Consider the following 25,392-nt stretch of genomic DNA (forward strand, 5'->3'; position numbering starts at 1 on the left):
CCAGTCAAATGATGCCAGCAAATATGTAGGCAGTTAGCGGACACTGGAAGGAATTCCTCATCCACAGAATGACGAGATACACAGCACTTTGGAACTATCACACTCACCTGGGCAGAACCCTCGGAGCATGCGCCACATTGTGACCCTGGGTTGATACCAGGTTGCTTTTCTTTTAAAGATTTGTTTATTTTTATTGGAAAGGCAGATATACAGACAGGAGGAGAGACAGAGAATAAGATCTCCCATCTGATGGTTCACTCCCATCTGATGGTTTGCAACCGCTGGAGCTGAGCCAATCCGAAGCCAGAAGCCACGAGCTTCTTCCAGATCTCCTGCATGGGTGCAGGGTCCCAAGGCTCTGGGCCATCCTCAACTGCTTTCCCAGGCCACAAGCAGGGAGCTGGATGGGAAGCAGGGCTGCTGGGATTAGAACCGGCAACCATATGGCATCCCAGGCGTGCAAGGTGAGGACTTTAACTACTACACTACCGTGCCGGGCCCCAGGTTGCTTTTCCTCATCCTCTGGTACGGGGATAGTGGAGAGGCTGGAGAGGGCCTATTCCCTCATCTCCCTCCTTCCCCCAGAAATGGGAAGTAGAAATAGAAAGTTTGGAAACAGTGATCATACCCAATTGTCCCTAATCCTAGATACTTCCCACCATGATCAACTTTGTAAATATCATCTAAAAATAAATAAATAAAATCATAAAGACTGATAACTCAGAATTCCTCAATCACAAGAAAGAGGTCATAGAATCAGTCTATTGCTTAAAATCAGTCATAAATGTTTGCAAGAAGCTATTTACCTGACCCAGTTGGTCCAAGCAGCAGAATGTTACTTTTTTCAAGCTTTATGTCATCATGAGAAGAATCCAATACTTCACCTCCTCGTTTTTCCTGAGGTATTTGTTGATTCACCTGTTGCTGCATTGATGCTCCCAAAGCATTACCATGTGGGCTGATTCCAGCAATCTGCAGCAATTCTGAAATAAGGCCAAAACAATTACCAGAGAATCAATGGAATTCGTTTCTAAAAGCACCTCAATGAAATCCTACATCTAAAACCAAACACTGGGGGCTAGTGCTGTGGCACACTAAATTAAGCCACTGCCTGCAATGCTGCCATACGGGTAAACAGTTCAAATCCTGTCTACCCCATTTCTAATCCACTCTGCTAATGTGCCTGGAAAAGCAATGGGATGTGGCTCAGGTACTTGGGCCCCTGCATACATGTCGGAGACCTAGAAAAATCTCCTGACTCCTGCCAGGACCAGTCTCAGCCATTGCAGCCATCTGAGGATATCTCTGTCTTTCTTCCTCTCTCTCTCTGGCTCTGCCATGAAAATAAATAAATCTTTTCTAGATTCACCTCTAGAGGAATAGGTGTAAGCCACCAGAATGGTTATTCTTCTTTGATGTATTAGATCATTCCAAACCCTCCAGGAACCACCTGATGCTTACAGGGGCAATCCAGGGCTGGAACAATGAACGAGAGCTAATTCATAATTTGTAAGACTACAGTGTTTTATAAACACCAAAAAAGAGAATAATTTGTAGCAAAGAATAGTTAGAACATAATCCATCTCCATGTAAGTTCCTATCACAATAAGCCAACTGGTTGTAGTCTGACAAAAAATATGTAAAATAGTAAATTTTTACAAATATTTACTTATGTATTTGAAAAACAAAGTTAAAGACAGAGAGAAGGAGAGACAAACAATGAGAGATCTTCCATCCAATGGATCATTCCCCAAATGGTTACATTGGTTAGGCCTGTGCCAGGTCAAAACCAGGAGCCTGGAGCTTTTTCCTGGTCTCCCATATGGGTACAGAGCCCAGGTACATGGGACATTATCCAAAGCCTTCCCCGGTAGGCTAACAGGGAGCTGGATGGGAGGTAGAACAGCCAAGAATTAAACCAGTGCCCATATGGGATGCCGGCACTGAAGGCAGAGGCTCAACTTGCTATATCACTGTGCCAAGCCTCATAAATTACAGATATTTAAAAACATGATTCTTGATCATATGTCCATATTTATAAAGAAAAGCTATATAAAGTGTTTTGTATTTCCTAAGTTTTGCTTTAAGAAGTATCACCAGATGAGCACCATGGCACATCAAGCTAAGCCACTGCTTACAGTGCCAGCATTCCACATGTATACTGGTTCAAGTTCTGGCTGCTCCACTTCCAATCCAGCTCCCTGCTAATGCACCTGGAATGGTAGAGCATATATGTGGAAGATGTGGAAGATCTTTCTTTGTTATCACCTTTTCATTGCACATCTGCCTTTCCAATAAAAATAAACTTAAGAAAAAAAGATTTTGTTTTTGTTGAAACAACAGATTTACAGAGAGAAGGAGAGAAGGAAAGATCTTCCGTCCACTGGTTCACTCCCCAAATGGCCGCCAACAGCCGGAGCTGAGCCCATCTGAAGCCAGGAGCCTCTTCCAGGTCTCTCACATGTGTGCAGGGTCCCAAGACTTTAGGCCATCCTGTACTGCTTTCCTAGGCCTTAAATAGGAAGCTGGATGGTAAGTGGAGCAGCTGGGATACAGACCGGTGCCCATACAGGTTCCCGGTGCACGCAAGGTGAGGATTTAGCCATTGAGCCAACTTGCCAGGCCCAAAGACAAATAAGTCTTTTTTTAAAAAAAGTGTCATAACAGAAAAGATAAAATCAAATCTTAAATACCTGAAATAACTGAACATACACAAACTATACAAATTATGAAAAGCCTTCAAAATTGTGATATCTATAATAAAATCACTTGGATGTTTCTCACTAACATGCTGACATTACTATTACTGAGACACTTCATTGAGGTAAATCCCTAAAAGAACAATTACAGGAGAAACTGAGGCAAGGCCACTTACTTGTAAATCTGTATTCATCCTCCCGTCTTCGGATTTCTAACTCTGAGAAAGGATGAAAACGGCAACAAGAAAATATTACCTATTTGTTCAGCTTGGTAAAACAATGAGTATTCCACTCCCTAGTACTCTTCCAAATAATTCTAAAGGATTTACTCTTTAGTATTAATGATTATTATCCAGTTGCTAATATTCACATTTTCAAATAAAAATTGATACCTATTTTAAGAGCACAATTATATAAGTCTTTAGTAAGAGATAAAATCCCTCACATTAACAAATAACATACCCACTTGTTCTCCTACCACCTAGAACAGTTTACATATTAATGACCGAAAAAAACAGAAAAAATTTTGTTGCCTAACTAGGCAGGACTATTTGGGCCTTACGAAAAAGAACAATACAAGTCTTCCACCAGTTATGCCTTAAGCTTTCTAAAAATAAAATAACTGATATTACCACATAATTTCTTTGCAGTACATTCAGCAAGTTAACAGATTTCTGTACTGAAATTAGTTCCAGGGTCTGGCACTATGGCACAGAGAGTAAAGCTGCCAGCTGCACTGCCAGCATCCCATGTGGATACCAGTTCTAGTTCCAGCTAATGGTTCCAGCTACTCCACTTCTAATCCAGCACCTTTCTATTGCGTAGGAGAAAATAGCAGCGGTTGGATCAAGCGCTTGGGTCCCTGCACTCACATGGGAGATCAGGAAGAAGCCCCTGACTCCTGGCATCAGGATTAGTCCAGCTCCTGCCACTGAGATTATCTGGAGAGTGAACTAATGGATACAGGATATCTCTCTTTTCCTCTCCCTCCTCCCTTCTTTCTTCAATCTAACTCTGCCTTTCAAATAAATAAATATTTTTTAAATTCAGTTATATATTTAGCAGCTACTAAAGGTACTCAGATGAGACTATAGGTTGTAATTATGAAGAACGTCCTCAGATTGTACAATGATGACCATAAGAATCTAAAACATTGAATATATCAGAAATTAGTGTTCTCTGGCAAGACATAGCAAAATAATTTTCAAAATTATGTTTTATTCTATTCATATTTTTAAAAGATTTATTTATTATTTTATTGGAAAGGCAGATATACAGAGGGGAGGAAAGACAAAGAGGAAGATCTTCCATCCGATGATTCACTCCCCAAGCAGCTGCAACGGCCGGTGCTGCTCTGATCCGAAGCCAGGAGCCAGGAACATCCTCTAGGTTTCCCACGCAGGTGCAGGGTCCCAAGGCTTTGGGCCGTCCTCGACTGCTTTCCCAGGTCACAAGCAGGGAAGCTGGATGGGAAATGGAGCTGCCGAGATCAGAACCGGCGCCCATATGGAATCTCAGGCCATTCAGGACTATCGCACCAGGCTCTCATAATGTTTTAATAAAATCTTCAAACAGATAATGTATCTACATAATTTGAGATTACATAGTATATTGGTGTATTAAAGCCTATCGGTAGGGGCTGGCACAGTGTTATAGCACACCAGTCCTCTGCCTGTGGTAACAACATCCCATATGAGCATCAGTTCTAATCCCAGTTGTTCTACTTCCCATCCAGCTCCCTGCCCTGGAAAAGCAACACAGGATGGCCCAAAACCGTGGGCCCCTGCATCCTCCTAAAGACCCAGAAGAAGCTCTTGGCTTCCAGTTTTGGACTAGGTCACCTCTGGCCACTGCAGCCATTTTGGGGAGTGAACCAGCAGATGGAAGAGGTCTCTATCTCTCCCTCTTACTCTTACTCTTATAACTCTGACTTACAATTAGAATAAATAAATTAAAAAAAAAAACTATCATCAATAAAAAGATAGCACTTTAAATTAATCATTTAAAATTTTAATTAGAATCACAATTTTATCCTAAATTTGCACTCTGGAGCTGGGGTCCAAAAAAAAAAAAAGAAGGTGAGATATGCTGTATACATATTAACAGTTATCATCTTCACTTATCTTTTTTTTTTAAGATTTATTAGAAAGGCAAATTTACAGAGAGAAGGAGAGATAGAGGAGAAAGATCTTTCATCTGCTGGTTCACTCCCCAAGTGGATGCAATGGCTGGAGCTGATCATCCTGTAGCCAGGAGCAGTGAGCTTTCTTAGGGTCTCCCACAGGGGTGCAGGGTCCCAGGGAATTAGGTCATCCTCTATTACTTTCCTAGGCCACAAGTAGAGAGCTGGAAGGGAAATGGAACAGCTGGGACACAAGCCTGCACCCACATGGGATTCCAGTGTGTGCAAGGCGAGTATTTAGCCACTGAGCCATCACACTGGGCCCTCCACTTATCTCTTAAATTAGGCAAATAAAATTCCATATACTGAACCCGAAAGACAAGACCTCAGAGTCATTTAGATTATTACAATGCTATGCTCAAGGGAACTAGTTGTGGTGAAGTCTACAATTCAAAGATAGTGTCTTAGTCTCTACCCACTGGCTTTTAAATATTTTTTAGAGACCCTCAATAAGAAACACATTTTATTTTTATGACTTGAGATCCATGTATAATTTTCAGAAACAAATCTTAACTACAAGTTATTGTAGTCCAGTATTTTCTATTCATCTATTAACCTAAAAAAGAAAATAAAAATTCTACAATGGAGAACCTACTGAAATGATTTCATTATCCACTAATGGGAATCAACCTGTACTTTGAAAAAAAAAATCTTAAAATTAGAGCAAAGAGTTACAAAGACAACTTCTAGGCATGGAAATCTCTATTGTGATCCGTATTGGAAACACTAACCTCTAGGTGTTAAGGATGTCTGCTTCTCAACCTCCGCCTGCTGTCTCAGATTGGCTGGGATATTATTATATATCCTCTTGTAATGATTATACACAGCAACTGAAAGCACCTTCTTTGCAAAAGACTGACCAACAACATACTTGTCGAGGTAGTTATAAATCTGGAAAATGATTAGGTGTGAATAATTTGCCATGAGCCACAATAAAGACACATGTTTCAATAAAAAGTTATGTAATGGGAATATTTGCTTAAAGTTTTTTTTTTTAATTGTTATTTAGGAGCAGGTGTTGTGATGCAACAGATTAAGTCACTTCTTGGGACACCTGCATCCCATATTGAAGTGCCAATTTAAGTCCTGACTGCTGATTCTGACCCAGCTTCCTGTTATCACATCTAGAAAAGTAGTGGATGATGGCCCAAGTACTTGGGTCTCTGCCACCCATGTGGGAGACATAGATGAACTCTAGCTTTGGCCAGGCCCAACCCCAGCTGTTATGGCCATTTATGGAAGTGAGCAATACACAGAAGAACTCTCTCGCTCTATATCTCCCTGTTTCTGTCACTCTGCCTTTTAAATAAACAAATCTTAAAAAAATTTTTTTTTATTTGTATTGAAAAGGCAGATCAGATTTACAGATAGGAGGAGAGAGAGAAAGATGTTCCATCCACTGTTTCACTCCCCAAGTGGCCACAACAGCCAGAGCTGAGCCTATCTGAAGTTAGGAGCCAGGAACTTCTTCTGCATCTCCCACGTGGGTGCAAGGTCCTAAGGCGTCCCAAGGTCATCCTCTACTGCTTTCCCAGGCTACAAGCAGGGAGCAAGATGGGAAGTAAAGCGGCCAGGAGATGAACTGAAGTCCATATGAGATCCTGGTGCTTACAAGGTAAGGATTTAGCCATTGAATTACACCGCCCTTCTCCACCCAATTCTTTTTTAAATGTATCCCAAAAGCAGAGAAAAGAGAAAGCTGCCATCCACTAGTTCACTCCCTAAATGCCTCTATGTCCAAGGCTGAACTGGAGCCAGGAATACAATCTCTGTCTCTTAAGTGAATGGCAGGAACCCAATTACTTGAGCCATCATCACTATCTCTCAGGGTCATCATTTAGCAAGAAGCTGAACCAGATCCAGGAAACTGAACCCAGGTACTCTGATATGGGACACAAGTACCATAACCATCAGGGTAAACACCCTCTCCTGCCTTAAATTTGAACAAAGACTTCCACTTAAAAAACCAAAATACAAAAGGCATGATGTATTGGCATGTAGGATTCAGATGCCTATTTCTTAAATGCACAAAACCACAATTCATTTGTTCTCCAGCTTTCCACCAATGTTATCCCAGTTTCTATATAAACAATGTGATTGATTCTAACCATTTGGGTTTGTTTTTTGTTTGTTTGTTTGCTTTAATTTGAGAAGTAGAAAGACATAACAGAGACTCCAATCATTTACTAAATATTCACTATGGCCAGGCTAACCTGGGGGCCAGGAACTAAATCCCAAGTCTCTCACAAGTGGCAGAATCTTAATTACTTGAGCCATCACCAATGCTTCCTATTAGAGGCAATCTATTAGAAGGTAACTTGATTCAAAAGCCAGAGCTATGTATTGAACCCATGTACTCTAGTATAGGACATGGATGTCTTAATTAGCATTTAACTGCTAGATAAAAATTTGCCTCAATCCTAAATTTTAAAAACAGCACAACATTAAAGTCACTTACACAGATCAGTAAGAGGGCACAGATTAAGCTGCCACCTGTGGCTCCTGTATCCCAAAAATAACAGTTTGGGTCTTGGCTGCTGCATTGCTGTTCCAACTCCCTGCTAAAAGTGCCTAGGAAAGCAGCAGATGCCCCAAGTACTTAAAAAACAAAAAGCCACTTTAATAAAATATGAACTCTTTACACAGATAGTATATTATAAAGCTACCCCATTCAGAAACCATTTTTATATAACCAAAAGATAGTGTACCACTATCTGTGTCTTAATACAAAGCATCTTTTTCATAGATACCAACTTTAAACTACTCACATTTTATCAACCTGGCAAGCTAATTTTTTTTAATTTATTTGAAAAGCAGGGCTGCAAAGATAGGCCATCACAGATGCCTTTCCAGGTATGTTAGCAACAAGCTGGATGGGAAGCAGAGCAGCTAGGAGCAGCCAGAGCTCAAACTGGTGCTCTGATGAGGAATGCAGTGGTGGCTTCACCCACAGAACCACAATGTTCTTAACATTCTTAATTGAAAATCAAGCTCTGTTCTACACTGGGGTATTGCCAACAACTAGAACCTAAGGTAAATTTCTTAAAATTTTAGTGAATAAAAATCACTCACTAATAATTTGGCATAGTGGTTAAAACACCAGTTAAGATGTCTATATTCCATATCAGACAGCCTGAGCTCAAGGCCCAGTTCATTTCTGATTCCAAACTCCCTGTTAACTTGGTTTTGGGAGGCAGCTGATGATGCTGCAAAAAGTTGTGTCCCTGCCGTCACTCTGGGAGACCTGGATTGAGTTCCCAGCTCCTGGCTTTCTACCTATGCAGCCCTTGTCCCCGCCCTGCCCACTGTAGGCGTTTGGGTATCAATCAATAGAGAACTGATTCTCAAAAATTAAATGTATATAATATATATATATATATTATATATGTATACTTAACAAACTTTCTATTTTTCCAGAACACTGACTCAGATGTCTAACATCTACACAAATTAAGGATATACACAGCTTACAGCTCTATTTTCTATAATTTCTTTTTTTAAAGGCTTATTTTATTTTTTATTTGAAACGCAGAGTAACAGAGAGGAGAGACAGAGCCAAGTCTCCCATCCTCTGGTTCACTCCCCAAATGGCCACAGTGGCTGCAGCTGAGCTGAGCTGATCCAAATCTGGTAGCAGGAGCTTCTTTTGGGTCTCCCTCATGGTTACAGGGTCCCAAAGACTTGGTTCACTCTTTCCTGCTTTTCCAGGCCAGAGCAGAGCTGGGGCAAAAGCAGAGTAACCATGGCACAAACCATGCCCATATGGGATACTGGTGCCTCAGGACAAAGTAACCTGCTACATCACTGCATTGGCCCTTACAATTTATTTCTATATGAGATTCTTTTATTGTTGAATATATAACACATAGTCTTTTAATGTATAAGTCTTTTAAATCTTCTTAAGTCCTCACATATTATACCCTTGATTTTTAAAATCTGCTACAGTACATTTGGAAATAGACACAAGTGCAACAATATCTAAACACAGCCTAAGAAAGATACACTGAGGGTGATAAATAACACAAATGTTCACAACTCTGAGACACAAGGATGGAATGTGGCATGGCAGTTAGCATGTGGAATGTCTGGCTGGTGCCATAGCCACCTTGCTTCCAATCCAACTTCCTGTTAATGTGTATCCTGGGAATCAGCAGATGATGACTCAAGTATTCAGTCCCTGCCCCTCAAGTGGGAGACTCAGGTTAAGTTCCTGGATCTAATCTTTAGCCTGGCTCAGACCTAGCTGTTGCGGATAATCGGGGAGTGAACTAAGGGATGGAAGATCATTTTGTCTTTCCTATCCTCCCTGTCTCCCTACTTTTCAAATAAAATAAAAAATAAAAAAATCTAAGAGTAAAAAGACAAGGGCTCCTAGTTCTCAAAAAGTACCACCCATGAATCCAGTGCAGCCGATAGCACCCTCTGCCGTGTTTCACAGGATCAAATCATACTCTGCCTGGGATTCTGCCAAACAGACCACACTACAAAAGCCAGTCTGTACAGGGCAGTCCTGGCACACTGTTGTCTGTGAGAAAATTACTTGTTTACAGCTGCTTTACCACAGACACATTTAAAGGACATCACTTCAGACCAGTACTATTTAGGGACCCAAATAAACACAAATAAATCAAAAGTTGCTCTATTGAAGGATATTATTTCAGATTAACTTGACATTTACACTAATTTAATAATTATACAACTATATTTCAAAGTTAATATAATAGTGATGACAGAGGAAAAAGCAATAGACTCCTTTCTTAAATACATTCAAAAAGCAATATCAATAGCTATCTAGCCACCTACAATGCATACTGGCACCTAAAAAACTTGTTTAGATACTAGTATTGGGATTCAGTATAAACTAGCGGAATGTTAACACATATTTTCAACATGAAATGCTTATAACACTGAGCTTAGCTGAATACCTTCTTGGGAGGAGGAGGTGGTTTCTGTTGGAATGCCAATTTAACAGCTTCTGCTGCTGATTCCGGCTCTTTGATTATGCTTTTCTTTGAGTCAGCTTCAGATAGCACAACAAAAAAATGATGACATTTTTCACACTTGACAAAACGGGTGGATGCTGTAAAAGAAAACAGAAGAGAGTAGGGAATATTAATAAATAATTCCAATAGTGTTTAAGGCTCACAGTAAAGGAAAGAAAGCTATGCACTGAACAAAACAAGAGCCACACAAGAAGCCTCATTCATGTCAACTTTTTACAAAGGTAGAGGGTGTCCAGTAACTTTAGATGAGTTCAGTAACTACCTTTAGTTAATTTCCATGATATTCTTTCATTTCATCATATACTTCATTAAGAGAATACTTGAGATTCTTTCGGTTTTCTTCTCTAAAGGCCACTATGAGAAAACGTTGGCTTTGTGGTGCAGCAAGTTAATCTGTCACTTGCAACACCAGCATCCTATATCAAAGTATCAGTTCAATCCGCTTAAGATCCAGCCCCCTGCTAATGCACCTGGAAAGGCAGTGGAAGATGCCCCAAGTACTTAGACCCCTGCCATGCACGTGAGAGACCAGGCTAGGGTTTCAGACTCCTGGCTTCAACCGGGTCCAGCACTTGCTTTTATGACCATTTTAGGAATGAACCAATGGATGAAAGCTGTCTCTTCCTTTCTACCACTCTAGCTTTCAAATAAATTAGTAAAAATAAAACAAAATCCACTTTGAGGGCCCAGCGGCTGTGGCCTAGTGGCTAAAGTCCTCGCCTTGAACGCACCGGGATCCCATATTGGGTGCCGATTCTAATTCTGGCAGCTCCACTTCCCATCCAGCTCCCTGCTTGTGGCCTGGGAAAGCAGTTGAGGACGGCCCAAAGACTTGGGACCCTGCACCTGTGTGGGATACCCGGAACAGGTTCCTGGATCCTGGCTTCGGACCGGCACAGCACTGGCCGTTGTGCTCACTTGGGGAGTGAATCATCGGATGGAAAATCTTCCTCTCTGTCTCTCCTCCTCTCTGTATATATGACTTTCCAATAAATAAATAAATCTTAAAAAAAAAAATCCACTTTGAAAATACTGAATAAAACACTGTCTTATTCTAACTACATGGAAAAGCAGATTGTAAGCACATTAATCTATTTTTCCAATATTTTATCATTAAAAATTTCAAACATATACAAAAGCTGAAAGATAGATCTACTTTAGTGGCGGATATTAGGTGGTGGGTTGAAATGCCAGCACTGTGTAACAAAGTGCCTAGGATCAAGTCCTGGCTATTCTGCTTCCAATTCAACTTCCTACTAATGTGCCTAATAACCAACAAAATACCATTCTCAGACATCGAATTCATAAACATGCATAAAAGTAACACAAGGGGCCATTAGGGGTAGCCCTGTGGCTAAAGTCGTCGCCTTGCATGCACCATATGGACTCCGGTGAGTATTCCAGCTGCTCGACTTGCCTTCCAGCTTCCTGCTTGTAGCCCAGCAAGCAGTAGAGGAAGGCCAAAAGCCTTGGGACGCTGTACCCACGAGGGAGACTCAGAAGAAGCTCCTGGCTCCTGGCTTCGGATCAGTTCAATTTTGGCCGTTGAAGGCCACTTGGGGAGTGAACCGACAGACAGATCTTTTTGTTTTTCATTCTCTCTGCAAATCTCATTTTCCAATAAAAATAAATAAGTCTTAAAAAAGTAACACAAGAAGGAGTTAATACTGCGATCCAAACGGTTAATCCACCACCAGTGCTTGGACCTCCGCACCCATACAGGAGATCTGGGCAGACTTCTTGGTTCTTGGCATTGGTCTGGGCTCAACCCTGGCTGTTGTGGCCATGTGGAAAAAAAACTAGCAGAAAGACCTCTCTGCTTCTCCCTCTAACTCTGTCCTTCAAATTAATTAATTAATTTCAAGAAAGTAACAAAAGGCCAGTTAAAAGTGAAGACAGGAGCAGTTTCTCAATTCTAAAGCATCAATTACAGAGTATCTTATGTTAAGATGATTGTTTTCCCCTTTCACCTCTCTTCCTTTTAATGGGGCTGAAGAATATGGGCATGGATAAATCCTTTTAACTTTCTCAAACTTAACCTTACTAGTAGTAGCCAGAGACCTAAGAAAGCAGCAGGATAGAGCATTTCATAGAAACATAATCAGCAGATACAAAGCTGGATGATCAAGTAATACATTTTTATATTATTTATGTATAAAATAATTAGATAAACAGAACTTCAGAGAAAAATAATATATATAAAAATAAGAATTTCTTTTTGGGAAAATTACAAATACATCTATTCACAGATTACCAGAAAGGCTAGAACATAAACCTACATCTTCCAAAAACAATCTAAATAGAAAACAAGAAAAAGACAATTCCACATCAAAAAGTAAATTTCATCAGTAACACAATTAGTCTAATATCTAAGTTGATGAGCACAAGACCAATTAAAAATGCTATCTGGGTAAACTCTAATAGCAAAAATTTAAGCTCCAAGAGAAGCCCATCACTTCTTTTATTTACTGATCACCTATAAATGCTTACCTAAAGACCAAGCTATTCCAAAAACCTGCAATTAACAAATATCCAAATATATAATCATTCTTTCCCTTCAATGAGAAACACAGTTTATTTTAAACTGAGGCACCAGTTTAACAGGGCAAGGATTAAAGAGCAGAGAAGCCTCTCCGATCCAGTCTGGGCTGTATGACAGGAAAATCCAGCTTGAGAACACAAGAACAAAATATTTCCCTTAGGAAATTAGGTCAAAGGAAAAGAGATTAAACACTAACATATCACATCCCTCTTTGCTTACTACTGAAGGGCTGATTAAATTTGCCTATTTCACACTATATTTGCAATACAATTTCATGCTGACACGTCCAGTATATATTCAAGTTCAAGAAAATAGATTCTAACAAATGTTGTTCTAGACAGGGTCTGGGTGGCACCAAACACAAAAGCATTGTAATATATTTTTTTCACTCTCAAAAACCAAAGGAAAAATTTAATTTTCTTATACTACCAGGATAAGCAAGCCTCTTTAAAAAAAAAAAGGTTAACTGTAGGGCCCGATGCAATAGCTCAATTGGCTAAATCCTCTCCTTGCACACACTGGGATTGGGCACCAGTGTCCCAGATGCTCTTCTTCCCATTCAGCTTCCTGCTTGTGGCCTGAGAAAAGCAGCAGAGAACGCCCCAAAGCCTTGGAACCCTGCACCCACATAAGAGACCCAGAGAAGCTCCTGGCTCCTGGCTTTGGATAGGCTCATGAACCAATAGATGAAAGATCTTTCCCTCTGTCTCCTTCAAGCTGCCTTTCCAATAAAAATAAATAAATCTTTAAAAAAAAAAAGTTACTGTTAGTCTTCTGCATCACTTTACATAAAATACATGCTTGTGGAGCCAGTGCAATGGCTTTGGATAGGCTCATGAACCAATAGATGAAAGATCTTTCCCTCTGTCTCCTTCAAGCTGCCTTTCCAATAAAAATAAATAAATCTTTAAAAAAAAAAAGTTACTGTTAGTCTTCTGCATCACTTTACATAAAATACATGCTTGTGGAGCCAGTGCAACTGGCTAATTCTCCACGTTCACGCACCAGCATACCATTTAGCAGAGCCTTGGGACCCTGCACCCTCATGGGAGACCTGGAAGAGGCTCCTGGCTCCTGCCTTCAGATCAGCACAGCACCAGCTGTGGCGCTCACTTGGGGTTAAATCATTGGATGAATGATCTTCCTCTCTGTCTTTCCTCTTCTCTGTATATCTGACTTTGTAATGAAAATAAAAATAAATCTTTAAAAAATTAAAAATAAAGATAAATATTTTAAAAGTGAGGAGGGGTCTCTAAGAAATTCATAGAAAACTATTATTTTAATTTTGCAGAGAGATAACTCCAATCCACTGATTCCCTCTCCAAATGCCAGCTATGGTTAGGAAGTAGGAGGTTAGCCAGGAGCAAAGAATTCAATGCCAATCCCCTCACTCACACAAGGGTTTTTCTAAAGTTCATGGATATGGGCCTGGCGCTGTGGCCTAGCGGCTAAAGTCCTCGCCTTGAACACCCGGGATCCCATATGGGTGCCAGTTCTAATCCCAGCAGCTCCACTTCCCATCCAGCCCCCTGCTTGTGGCCTGGGAAAACAGCTGAGGACAGCCCAATGCTTTGGGACTCTGCACCTGTGTGGGAGACCTGGTAGAAGTTCCTGGCTCCTGGCTTCGGACTGGCACAGCGCCGGCCGTTGCACTCACTTGGGGAGTGAATCATCGGACGGAGGATCTTCCTCTCTATCACTCCTCCTCTCTGTATATATGACTTTGTAATAAAAATAAATAAATCTATAAAAAAAATAAGCTGTATGAACTTTTGAAGATTCCTTCTCTCTTTCTCTGCCTTCCAAATAATTTTAAAAACTCAAAAAAATCCAAATTTGAAAGAAAGCATATAAGCAAAGACAAGGAAGCAAAATTTTTTCTTAAATTATGTCTTACACCATAGTGTAAAAGTATTATCAGTCCTAGGAACTTTCAATTTCTTTTTTCTTCTTTTTTTTTTTTTAATTTTTTGTGTTTTTGGATCTTTCAATTTCTAATGAACACTTGACAGGAATCATGTATGCTCAGGAAGACCACCTTTGACTTTTATAATACATATTTCTATACATCAAACATTTGTAGAAAAGAGAAGAACTCTAGAAGTAACACTTACACACGAAGGTCTCCACATGTGTGCACAAGTCTCCACATTTAGGACAGCGCAGCTGGTTGCCGCCTTTCCCAGAATTCCCAGAGCTTGATTTTTTACTGCTTCCCTCACTGACTGATTTCTAACGTTTGTGGAAGAAGAAAAAAAAAAAAGTGTCAATTTAAACAGCCATTTTATTTGTAACTTAAATGTAAACTATGTAATTTGTACTTTTACAATTTTAATGATTTTTAGAATGAAATTAGTGCAGTTTACATCTCTACTATCAACAGCATCAAGACGTATTTACCACAAAAGTCAAATCAATTCTTTCGTCAATTCTTACATACAGTTGTATTTGTCTGTAGTCCCTTACAAGATATATGCCACCATGTGGAATAAACAGCTTGCTTTCAATGGCTCATTGAGTACTACGAAAAAAGTTATTTTAAGTAAAAAAAAAAAACAAAAACCAAAAAACATGCATTTAATTTCGGTGAAATTAAATTAGGAGTTATTATCATGGCAGGTAATAACTCTTTAACAGTTTTGTAACTAAATTTTTTCTCTCTAAATCAGGAATAATTTCACCTACATCAGAGTTGTTGTTAGAACAATGTATGGATATAGAAGTTCCTACCCTTTTGTCTCTTATAATATTAACTCAAGCATCAATTAAATTCTCATAATGCAAAAAATTGACAATTCATCGACCCCCAACATAGTTACCAATCATATACTTGCCACCTAGAGTGCAGCTCAACACAAAGCAGTAACAGAAATCCAAGATTTTTAAAGAAGGAAATAGTTTATCCTGAGTTGTATGAAAGCAGAAAATGATAACTATTCCTAACTCAAGTTTATTGACTGACAACCTAGATTTTTTGGCAGTTCTCTACTACTTTGGGAATCTTAATTAGGGCTTACCAAGTGCAATGCTTATAAAAGCATTTTATGGTTCAAACTGAAATATAAAATAAAGTTGTTCTATTCTTCAGATCATTTTATACATCTCATACTTCCTACAAAAACATAAACACAATACCTCATTTAACTGCTCACAGCAGGGAACTCTAACACATGTAAGTACCAGTGAAAAGCCTTACCTTGTTTCCATCTCCAGAGCCATCTTTATTTGTCCCATCTTTCGAGGCAAAGTACGTGGGTGTTTCAGAGAAGGTCCTAAGAGGGGCCCTGCGCAGGATCTGAGTCTCAAAGGTCCCAAGCCTTCCTAAAACTGGCACATGAATGCGACCGCAAGAAATGCCTGCAAACAAAGCAAAATCTATCAGCCTACACATAAAATATTAACACAGGTCAAAAATTCCTCTGGAGACAAAACTTTAGCACACAGGAGGGTGAAGACAGCCAGTTTTCACAGCAGTAACATAAACTAGCTGAGAAAATAGTGGCAAGCATCAGAGGCAAAGTCCTCTCAAAAGCAAGCCGAGCCCAAACCTCTGGAAGATTCTACATAATTAAAGGTATTTATTTCTTGGGGCCAGTGCCACAGGTTAATCCTCCACTTTTGGGTGCTGGCATCCTATATGAGCACTGGTTCATGTCCCGGTTGCTCTACTCCCCATCTACCTCCCTGCCTGTGGCTTGAAAAAGCACTAAAAGATGGCAGAAAGCCTTGGGACCCTACACCCATGTATGGGACCCAGATGGAACTCCTGGTTTCAGATCAGCTCAGCTCTGGCCATTGTGGCCATTTGGGGGAATAAACCAATAGATGGAAGATCTTTCCCTCTGTGTCTCCTTTCCTCTTTAGATATGACTTAAAAAAAAATTCTTTCTATCCTTTGGAATACATCATAACAATGTGTGGTTCTCTCAAAGTTTGAGGAGTTTAACACCTGTTCACCTGTAAGGTTCTGAAAAAGGTTATTTATGTCCTATTATTTGTCTTATGCTACCTCTATCAATGAGAATAACCACCTGACAGTTCATTCCTGTTTATCTCTTTGGTTATGTTAGGACAACATCTGTAACTACTGGGTTCAAAAAGCTCTTAGAAATATTAGAATAAGTATATTTTAGGGCTAAGAACAGGAAAATTACTTAACTATATTTAACTTTCTATACCCAATCTTGAACTAAGTATCTTCCAAGAATGTTGTATACATGTACAACTGATTCAACTTAACAGATAAGCCAACCTATATTTTAGGAGTATAATGAAATTATTGGAAAAAATTTAAAACCATTATCAAATGCAGTGACAATATTTAAGTGATGAATCAGCTACTCAAATTAAAGGCTCACTTAAGCACCTGACAAATTGGGGGAAAAAAAAAACTGCCAAAACCTCACCAATAACACCAGTACCCCAATAGATATTACTTTTATTGATCTTTAAATGTAATTTCAAGGGCTTCATGAATTCTGAATACTTCTTAATGAAAGCAACATCATTCCAAAAATGTTTTAAAATGTTTGATGAGCATTTATTAAGACTAGTCTGCTTGTCTGAAGAGGAACATGTCAGGAAAAGTGAAATGCTGATTAAGAAATGTTCTGCAAATAAAAATGATTCATTGCTTATTTACTTTGCCTTATTTAATTTATGCTATATCTGACCATCAAAAAGAGGGAGAATTAAAATGCAACTAAAGGGGCCAGAATGTAGTAAATCAGCTAATCTGCTGCCAACAACACTGGCATCCCACATCCCACATCTATTCGAGTGCTGATTTCAGTCCCAACTGCCCTGCTTCCAACTCAGCTTCTTGTTAACAAGGCTAAGAAAGCAGTGGATCAAGACCAGCACAATAGCTCACCTAGCTAATCCTCCACCTGCAAGTGCCAGCATCCCATACAGGCACTGGTTCGTGTCTCAGCTGCTCCACTTCCGATTCTGCTCTCTTCTAGTGGCCTGGGAGATCAGTGAAGGATTGCCTAAAGCCTTGGGACCCTGCACCCATGTGGGAGACCAGGAAGAAGCTCCTGATTCTGGCTTTAGATCAGCTCAGTTCAGGCCACAGTGGGTTTGGGAGAGTGGCCCAGAGGATGGAAGATCTTTTTCAACTTTACTTTCTCTGTAAATATGCCTTTCCCATAAAAAAAAAAATCTTTTCTTTCTTTAAAAGGTACTGGATGGTGGCTCAAGTCTTTGGTCTCCTGCCACCATGAGACCCAAATGGAGCTCCTGCCCCCTGGCTTCAGGCTGGCCAAGCTTTCAGCTGCTGCAACATTTAGAGTGAATCACTGAATGATGAAGATTTGTATCACGCTGCCTTTCATGTTTAAGCTGTATTTTTCTTGGAAAGGCAGATTTACAGAGAGGAGATACAAAGAGAAAAATCTTCTATCCACTGGTTCACTCCACAAACGGCCACAATGGCCAAAGCTGAGCCGATCTGAAGCCAGGAGCTTCTTCAATCTTCAACAAAAATACATGGTCCTAAGGCTTTAGACCATCCTCTACTGCTTTCCCAGGCCACAAGCAGAGAGCTGGATGGGAAGTGGAGCATCTGGGACACAAACCAGTGCCCTTCTGGGATCCCAGTGCCTGCAGGTGGATGATTAAGCAATTGAGCCATTAAACCTCCCCCTGAAATAAATGCATCTTTGGGAAAAAAAAAAAAAAGTAAAATCTAGCTGAAAACTGTTAAGGTAAGCACATTACATAATGCTGTGGTAATTATGGGTGCCAACATGTCCGCGCATCTTTCCATCTTCCTTTATGAGGTGACACCATTGGAATACACAATAACTGAAGGCAGCGAGAGAATAAGGGAGTTAAAAACTTCCAGCCAAATTCAGACCAAGTACTATCATTCAGTAACTTCATATATGCAAAATACATTTAAAAATATGCAGCAGGAGTGTGTATTTGGCCAATGCTAAGCTGTGGCCTAAGATACCTGAATCCCATTTTGAAGTGGTTGGAGTTGACTTCCACCTCAGAACAAGCTTCCCGCTGATGAGAAAGGACCCTGCTGGTCATGGCTACAGTAGCTAGTGCCCTGCTGCCCACACAGGAGACCTGGGCTGGGATCCTGGCTCCCTGCTTGGCCCTACTCTAGTATTTGGGGAGTAAACTAGTGGGTGGAGAACAGTAGCAATGTGGTTAGAAGAAAAAGGACATTTTTAATGTCTGTTTTACTGTAGGTTTCGTGGTCAAAGAAAACAGTGAGGAAAATTAAATTGAATTTACAATTGATCAGAAGGAACACAGAGCCAGAATCAGCATGACAAAATAACTTTCAAATACATATTTAAAATCTTGAGGAATAACAGTTTTAAAAACTAGCACTGTATTTCAGAACAGTGAAAATTTCCCCTCTGTTCATAACTGTACACCTTCCCCACAACTTCTTGCTAGATCATACATATTTTGATGGGATTCTTAACTCTACTGTTTGCAAAAATAATAAACTAGCCAATCTTCAATTTTGACTTTTCTCCTTCCTCTCCCCAAGAATCTTAAAAACAACCCCCCTAACATTCTTTAAATCCTTATCTTCTTGTAGGCTCAAGTAACATTAGTCTTCCATGTAGAAAACACTTACATAAATAAGGCTTAGGAAAGTGCTGAGTACAAAACTTAGCTGTTTCATTGTAATGTAAAAAGGTAATTACAGAATGATACTGAAAATTGTCATATTTGAAGCTTAGTTGATTCCTTTATAGGAAAAGCAATGGTTCTGTATTTCTGAAAATCTCCAGCAAACTGGCCGACAAATGATTTAATAAATAAGTAAGTAGTAACTGTTAAATAAGGCATTCATTTGTGTAGCTACATTTAAATTTTAAAACAATGGTGGCTTGAAAGGAAAAAAATTGCTTATCCGTATGACTCACACATGCAGCTTTCAGGGACTCTTGGCAAGAAAGAACTTTCTCGAAGAACATCTGCTTGCCAAAGAGATCACACACACACTTGGTCCTCCTCTAGGGCACTGTCTACACCACTGAACTTAAACATCAGGGTTAGTATTCACCACTTGTACCCCTCACCAAATAAATACCAAATACATAGACTAAACAGGTCATCTTCAAGGCTTTGCAGATCACCTTTCCGAAACTGGTACTGCTACTTGTTGAAGTTCAACGAGGTTTCACTCACTCACTTACATTCTCCCTTACATTTATCTACTCTCTTTAATCCTTCCTGTGTGGTCAACACAAACTGGTAGCATATACATCTAGTAACCGACAAGGATTAGTAAGTAACCTAAAAATTAGAATTCAGCGGTCCTAAACTGGTACACCCCCCATGCCCCCCCCGAAAAACACATTTGTTAACAAGCTGGTGGATTCTAACAGGATTTTGCCTCACAGCCTAACAACTCCTAGGTTTGGGGAAAGAGAGTAGGGAAAAAAGAAATGGCTTTCTTTTCCGGAATCTCTTGGCTGCAGTGCCACTCTTTCACAGTTCCTGATAAACAGAGAGGAACGGTAAACACGCGCCACCTCTCAGGAAGAAAACGGTCTTCGATGCCAAGTTGGGAACGCCAACGAACTAGCGGACTGTTGACAGCCCTAACAGCTTCGACAACAATCCCTGCCAGCGTTTCCCCAAGGTCCCGGGCGGCTGTCCGGCGCGCCCCGAGCCTCTCCTGGCGCCGGCATCCTGCGCACCCCCTACCCTGCTTTTAGGTCTCCACGTCGAGGGGTGTCTCACAATGACAGTGACACCTGGTGCTCCAGGCGGCCAGCACCAGAACTGGCCAGCTGGACGGGCACCCACCACCAGGCCCTAAAGTGACAGCCCCAGGGAGCCCCTGGACCAGGCTCCCGGAGTGCTGTCTGGGGAAGGGGGAAAAGAGGAATCTTCTTAAAAGTCGCATTTTGCACCTTGAAAGGTTTCTGCCAAGTGGCCTCAGGTTCCTAAAAGTCAGTGTGCGGCCGAACCAGCACCAGGGCTCTGCCTTCAAATCCGACAGCCTCTCCAGTCGCGGCCGGGGCGAAGGAGAAGGGTGCCGGACGAAGCGCCATGCATCCCCTCACAACTCCTGGGAAGGGGTGCAGGCCTCGTGCCCTCCCCGGGGTCGCGCCCCCAGCCCTCACGTCGTCGGCCGCTTCACTCCCGCCAGGGCCGAAGGGGTCAGGCGCGGGGAGGACTGCTTGGTTACCTCTCTGCGCCGAGGCGAGCGAGGAGGTGAAGAGCCGGGCCGCCACCGCGCCGCAAGTACAAGCGCCGCAGCTGGACATCGCGGGGCCTAGGCCGGGGCTCAGCGGCCCGACTCCTACTCGCCGCGTGCCCTTCCCCGGTGCCGAGCCGCCCCCTCTCCGGTCCTAGAGTCGGTGTAGAGTTCACCCTCCTGGCAGCCTCGCGCACTTGATGCTCCACCACCGTCTCACCCGAAAGACACCTACTCTTCCTCCCTTCCCCCTCTCCTCCTCCCCTCCCTCCTCCCCTCCCTCCCCCGCCTACCGGGCCCGGGGAGCGTGCGCGCGCCTGCGTCCTAGGCCCAGGCTGGGGGCGTGGGCAGGCGTCGCCTGTACGTGCGTGAGACACCAACGTGGAGCGAGGGCGAGGGGGCGGTGACCTGGGCACCAATGAGCGCACTATGGCAAGCGGCTAGCCCCAAGTGGCGGGACTGCAGGGCCGGACGAGCAGTTTTTTCCGGAAGTTCCTCTAGCCCAGCCTGGAAAAGTTTTGGGGGGGCGGGGGAAGGGACCTGGGGTGTAAGGAAACTCGCGGAGAGATGCATGCCGGGAGTTGTAGTTTCTACATGATTGTCAGTGACTGGTCTGAAAGGTGGGACTGGTGGTTTAACTGGCTCCTGCGAGTGCCTATAATGACTTGGCAGCCTGTTCCTTCCCTCTTGTAACGTGGAAGTGGTATTTTTTTTTCACACAGTCCACCAAACACCCACTGTTGAGTGATGACAACTTTGCTTGTTCCTTCCAGCCTGGTGGCGATAAAGTTTTTGGCTGTGCCTGAATGCTGTCTTTTGAGTGGTCCTCTAGATTTAATCACGCCTCAGTCTTTAAAGTCCTTTCTTTAGAGTTCGTGCGCTTCTTGCTGGACCTGTTTGCCTCTTGTCACCTCAAGCCGACAGACCAGCTGCAGAAAAGGGAGGAGTCTGGTGATGAATCAGAACTTTGGTCCATTTGGCCTGGGACCAGGCTGGGTGTTTCTCTTGTTTAAAGTCCTTAGCAACTCTGAGCCCTGGACAAGTTGCTCGCTGAGCTTGACTGGCTTCTAAGCTTCCAGGGACTCAAGGAGGGCAGTAAACCTGGTTGGAGACCTAGTCAGATGAGTCAGGTAGTTCTTGCAGCCTCCCACCCTCGGCCTTTTCTTGGGACTCCCTCAGCTTAAAATGGCAGAAACCAGAAGAAAACCAGGGCCTCCCTTATCTGCCTCCATCAGGAGAATTTGCGGAGTGGGGGAGAAGTTATTCAATATTTTCAAATTATACCTTTAGAATCTGAGAAACTATAGACCCATAGTTAGGGTGCAGGAACAAACACATCTCCCAACCTCCTCTCCCAAGCCACTCCAAGGTCAAACACAGCAGCCCTACTTTTATCTTTTATTTATCTTTTATTGGGTTTTTTCTTTGAAGATAATGGAATTTATTGATTCAGAAACAAATCTCTCTTTTTAGAAATGAACTAAGGTCACAGGACCTAAAAGCCAATTTTAATTCTTTTTATCTCACTCCTGTCTTTTTTCAATTACATTCATGTTTTTTTCTTCTGGTTTCTTTGCTAAAATCTGTAGATGGATGTAAAGCAAGCTGAATGAAAAGTGTAGTCATGGCTCAGCTTGGAGCACACTCCAGGAAGCCTGTCTATGCAAAGGACTAGACTCCTCATTCATACACTCAACAAATATTTACTGAGTTCCAGTTACTTGCCAAGTACTGAGGAAGCAGCAACGACCTCAAGAAGTCCGTCCTCTTATGGAGCACCCATTCTGGAGACCATAAAATAAGCAAAATAAAAATATTTGCCAGCTATATGATGGCATGGAAATATCACTATATTGTTCTATAATGCTTCCTAGCGGCTAAAGTCCTCTCCCTGCACATGCTGGGATCCCATATGGGTGCTGGTTCTAATCCCAGTGGCATCTCTGTTTCCCATCCAGCTTCCTGCTTGTGGCCTGGGAAAGCAGTCAAGGATGGACCAAAGCTTTGGGACCCTGCACCCACATGGGAGACCTGGAACAGGCTCCTGGCTTCCGATAGGCTCAGCTCTGGCTGTTGCAGCCACTTGGGCAGTGAATCATCAGATGGAATATCTTCCTCTCTGTTTTTCCTCCTATCTATATATCTGCCTTTCCAATTTGTGTTTGGGCTGAATCCATAGTAGAAATTCTGTGAACATTTGATTATAAATGCTTGTCTTTCAGCAGTCCTTCTGCTTGGTAGAAATCTGGAATGATGTATTCATAAGATCTTATACATGAGTGGAACAAATGACGGTTTGCCATAATGACATGAATCCTACAAATTTATCCACTGGTAAATACAACTTGCCACATGTCTAGGGAAGAATTCCTGGGAGTTGTCTGACTAGCAGAGTATAGACTTTGCCCTAGAAAATCCAAAACAGAGGGAGTTGTACACAACTCGGGTTAACTTTCCCTCAGCCATGTGAACAAAGGTCATGTGGCTTTGGCATCAGGCCTAATTTCATCATAACAGCAACACAAATTGACTATTTTCAAGTCAATCCCCTCTGAAACTACATTCTGTGGGTCAGAATCTACCTGGAAAAATGGGACCAACACCCAACAAGCATGGATTGAAGCACTCAGCTGTGTGCTAGGCTCTTTCTGATACCATGTAAGCCTTATACTAGGGGTCAAAGTGGAGAACTTCAGTTGTGGGGGCAGGGATGAAACAAGACCTCCCAAGTTTAAATAACATCAATGTTAGGAATGTTTCAGATAGTAACGCTGATTTTATTATTTTTTTTAACTTGGCTGTTTGGCAACCAGAACATATTTCATTTTATGGATGTCCCTACCCTGATTTGAAATTCACAAGTTAGAACAATCCCTGTTTCAGGATGTGGCCGAGTACCTATGAGGTCGAGCAGAACTTGGGGTATGAATAGAGTGGGGAGCTCCAGAGGCCCACTTAGGATTTCTTATCAGCTCAACTGGTTAATACTCCACCTCCAAGAGCTTGGATGCCATATGTGCATTGATTGGTGTCCTGGCTGCTCCATCTCCCATCAGCTCCTTGCTTGTGGCCTGAGAAAGCAGTTGAGGACGGCTCAAAACCTTGGGACCCTGCACCTGTGTGGGAGACACAGAAGAAGCACCTGGCTTCAGGTTGGCTCAGTTCCAGCCACTGCAGCTACTGGGAGAGTGAACCAATGGACAAAGGATCCTTTTCCTTAGCCTAGCGGCTAGAGTCCTTGTCTTGCATTTGCTGGGATCCCATATGGGTGCTGGTTCTAATTTGGCAGCCCTGCTTCCCATCCAGCTCCCTGCTTGTGGCCTGGGAAAGCAGACAAGGACGGCCCAAAGCCTTGGGACCCTGCACCTGCATGGGAGACTCAGAAGTGCTCCTGGCTTCGGATTGGCTCAGCTTCAGCCGTTGTGGACGCTTGGGGAGTGAATCACCAGACAAAAGATCTTTCTCTCTGTCTCTTCTCTTTCCCAATTAAAAAAAAAAAAAGTCTTAAAAAAAAAATGAAAGTCTCGACTGTGCTCCACAGGGACTAACAATGGACCCCCAGAAGGATGTTCAGCCTCCCAAGCAGCAGCCTTTGATTTATATTTGTGGGGAATGTCACACTGAAAATGAGATAAAGTACAAGGATACAATCAGAAGCACAGAATATCGGTATAGAATGGCGTACAAGAAGACAACAAAAAGATGGATGGTTTTTGATGCTCGATGAAACATGCCAATTCAGAGAAATATTCTTATTTGTACTTGGTTTTGCTGTTAATTTTTCCTTCTCACTGTTGTATAGCTTCTGATGTAGCATACTTGTCTTTTTGAACTACATGTGATTTCCCTTCTAAAACCGTATTGTATTTAGGTATCTTTTAATATAAGGAAATACATGAATGTTAATTTTATTGTTTATGTAATCTGACACAAAATGAATGTTAAAATTATTTTCTCAAAACTAGCCTTACAATTAAAACCTAGAATCATGTGTGATTCTTGTGAAATATGCAGATGTTTTAGAGCCCTCTGAAAGTCTCATTTAATCAGTTCCTTGAAAATCACACACACACACACACACACACAGTCTCATCCTCCTCCTTCACCAGAAATTCTGGTAAGATTCTCAGTGAGCCATCTTCTGCTGAAAATCATTGAGTCTTTCTTTAAAGATTTATTCTGTTTTCTATGATTTTTTAAAAATTTATTTATTTTTATTGGAAAGGCAGATATACAGAGAGAAGAGACAGGAAGATCTTCATCCAAGGGTTCATTCCCTAAGTGGCTACAATGGCCAATGCTGAGCTGATTCAAAACCAAGAGCCAGGAGCTTCTTCTGGGTCTCCCATGCAAGTGCAGGATCCCAAGGCTCTGGATCATTCTCTACTGCTTTCCCAGGCCACAAGCAGGGAGCTGGATGGGAAGCAAGGCTACTGAGATTAGAACCAGCGTCCATATGGGATCCCAGCACATGCAAGGTGAGGACTTTTAACCACTATGCTATTGTGTCAGGACCCCGGATCTATTTTTCTTATTAGGATGCTGGAACCAGGAGGTGCCAATACTAATGAACAGAAATGGAAGATTTGGTCCAACTATGGGGACGGAAGCCTCTGGCTTTGTTTCTTGAGGTCTCTTTGAATTACCTCCAATTACCATCATTTTCTCCCTCTGGTAGTTTCTCACAAATCTTGGTATTGTGACAAGACGGAGAGGACTGCCAGGAGGTTCCCACCAGCTTCTTGTCCTGTCCTAGGAGCTGGCCAGTGAATTTTGCATTTGTT

General features: G+C 41.8%; 2 protein-coding genes across 3 annotated transcripts in view; one reads left to right on the forward strand and one right to left on the reverse strand.

Annotated features, from left to right (window-relative positions):
* The window catches only part of CLPX (caseinolytic mitochondrial matrix peptidase chaperone subunit X), a 34,231-nt gene extending 13,387 nt beyond the window's left edge, over window positions 1-20,844 (reverse strand). Inside the window, exons 1-7 of one of the 2 annotated variants that reach the window (XM_040968725.1) lie at window positions 20,600-20,844; window positions 15,623-15,783; window positions 14,541-14,658; window positions 9,807-9,961; window positions 5,613-5,772; window positions 2,876-2,917; window positions 807-983 (exon numbers count right to left, since the gene is read on the reverse strand). In XM_040968725.1, the coding sequence (XP_040824659.1) occupies window positions 807-983; window positions 2,876-2,917; window positions 5,613-5,772; window positions 9,807-9,961; window positions 14,541-14,658; window positions 15,623-15,783; window positions 20,600-20,678 (892 nt within the window). In that variant the 5' untranslated portion in view covers window positions 20,679-20,844. The remainder of the gene's footprint in view (window positions 1-806; window positions 984-2,875; window positions 2,918-5,612; window positions 5,773-9,806; window positions 9,962-14,540; window positions 14,659-15,622; window positions 15,784-20,599) is intronic. The other variant, XM_040968726.1, reaches the window with a different exon arrangement.
* Window positions 20,845-24,158: 3,314 nt separating this feature from the next.
* On the forward strand, window positions 24,159-24,335 carry LOC121149347 (DNA-directed RNA polymerases I, II, and III subunit RPABC4-like). Its single transcript, XM_040969908.1, has one exon. It carries the CDS (start codon window positions 24,159-24,161, stop codon window positions 24,333-24,335), a length of 177 nt encoding a protein of 58 aa, XP_040825842.1.
* The last annotated feature ends 1,057 nt before the right edge of the window (window positions 24,336-25,392 follow it).

Source organism: Ochotona curzoniae, unplaced genomic scaffold, assembly GCF_017591425.1.
Source record: "Ochotona curzoniae isolate NIBS_2020 unplaced genomic scaffold, NIBS_Ocur_1.0 scaffold_4701, whole genome shotgun sequence".
In the NCBI taxonomy this organism is placed as follows: domain Eukaryota; kingdom Metazoa; phylum Chordata; class Mammalia; order Lagomorpha; family Ochotonidae; genus Ochotona; species Ochotona curzoniae.

Excerpts from the sequence above, each read along its gene's own strand:
- LOC121149347 (XM_040969908.1), top strand. The coding sequence starts at position 24,159 with ATGGACCCCCAGAAGGATGTTCAGCCTCCCAAGCAGCAGCCTTTGATT.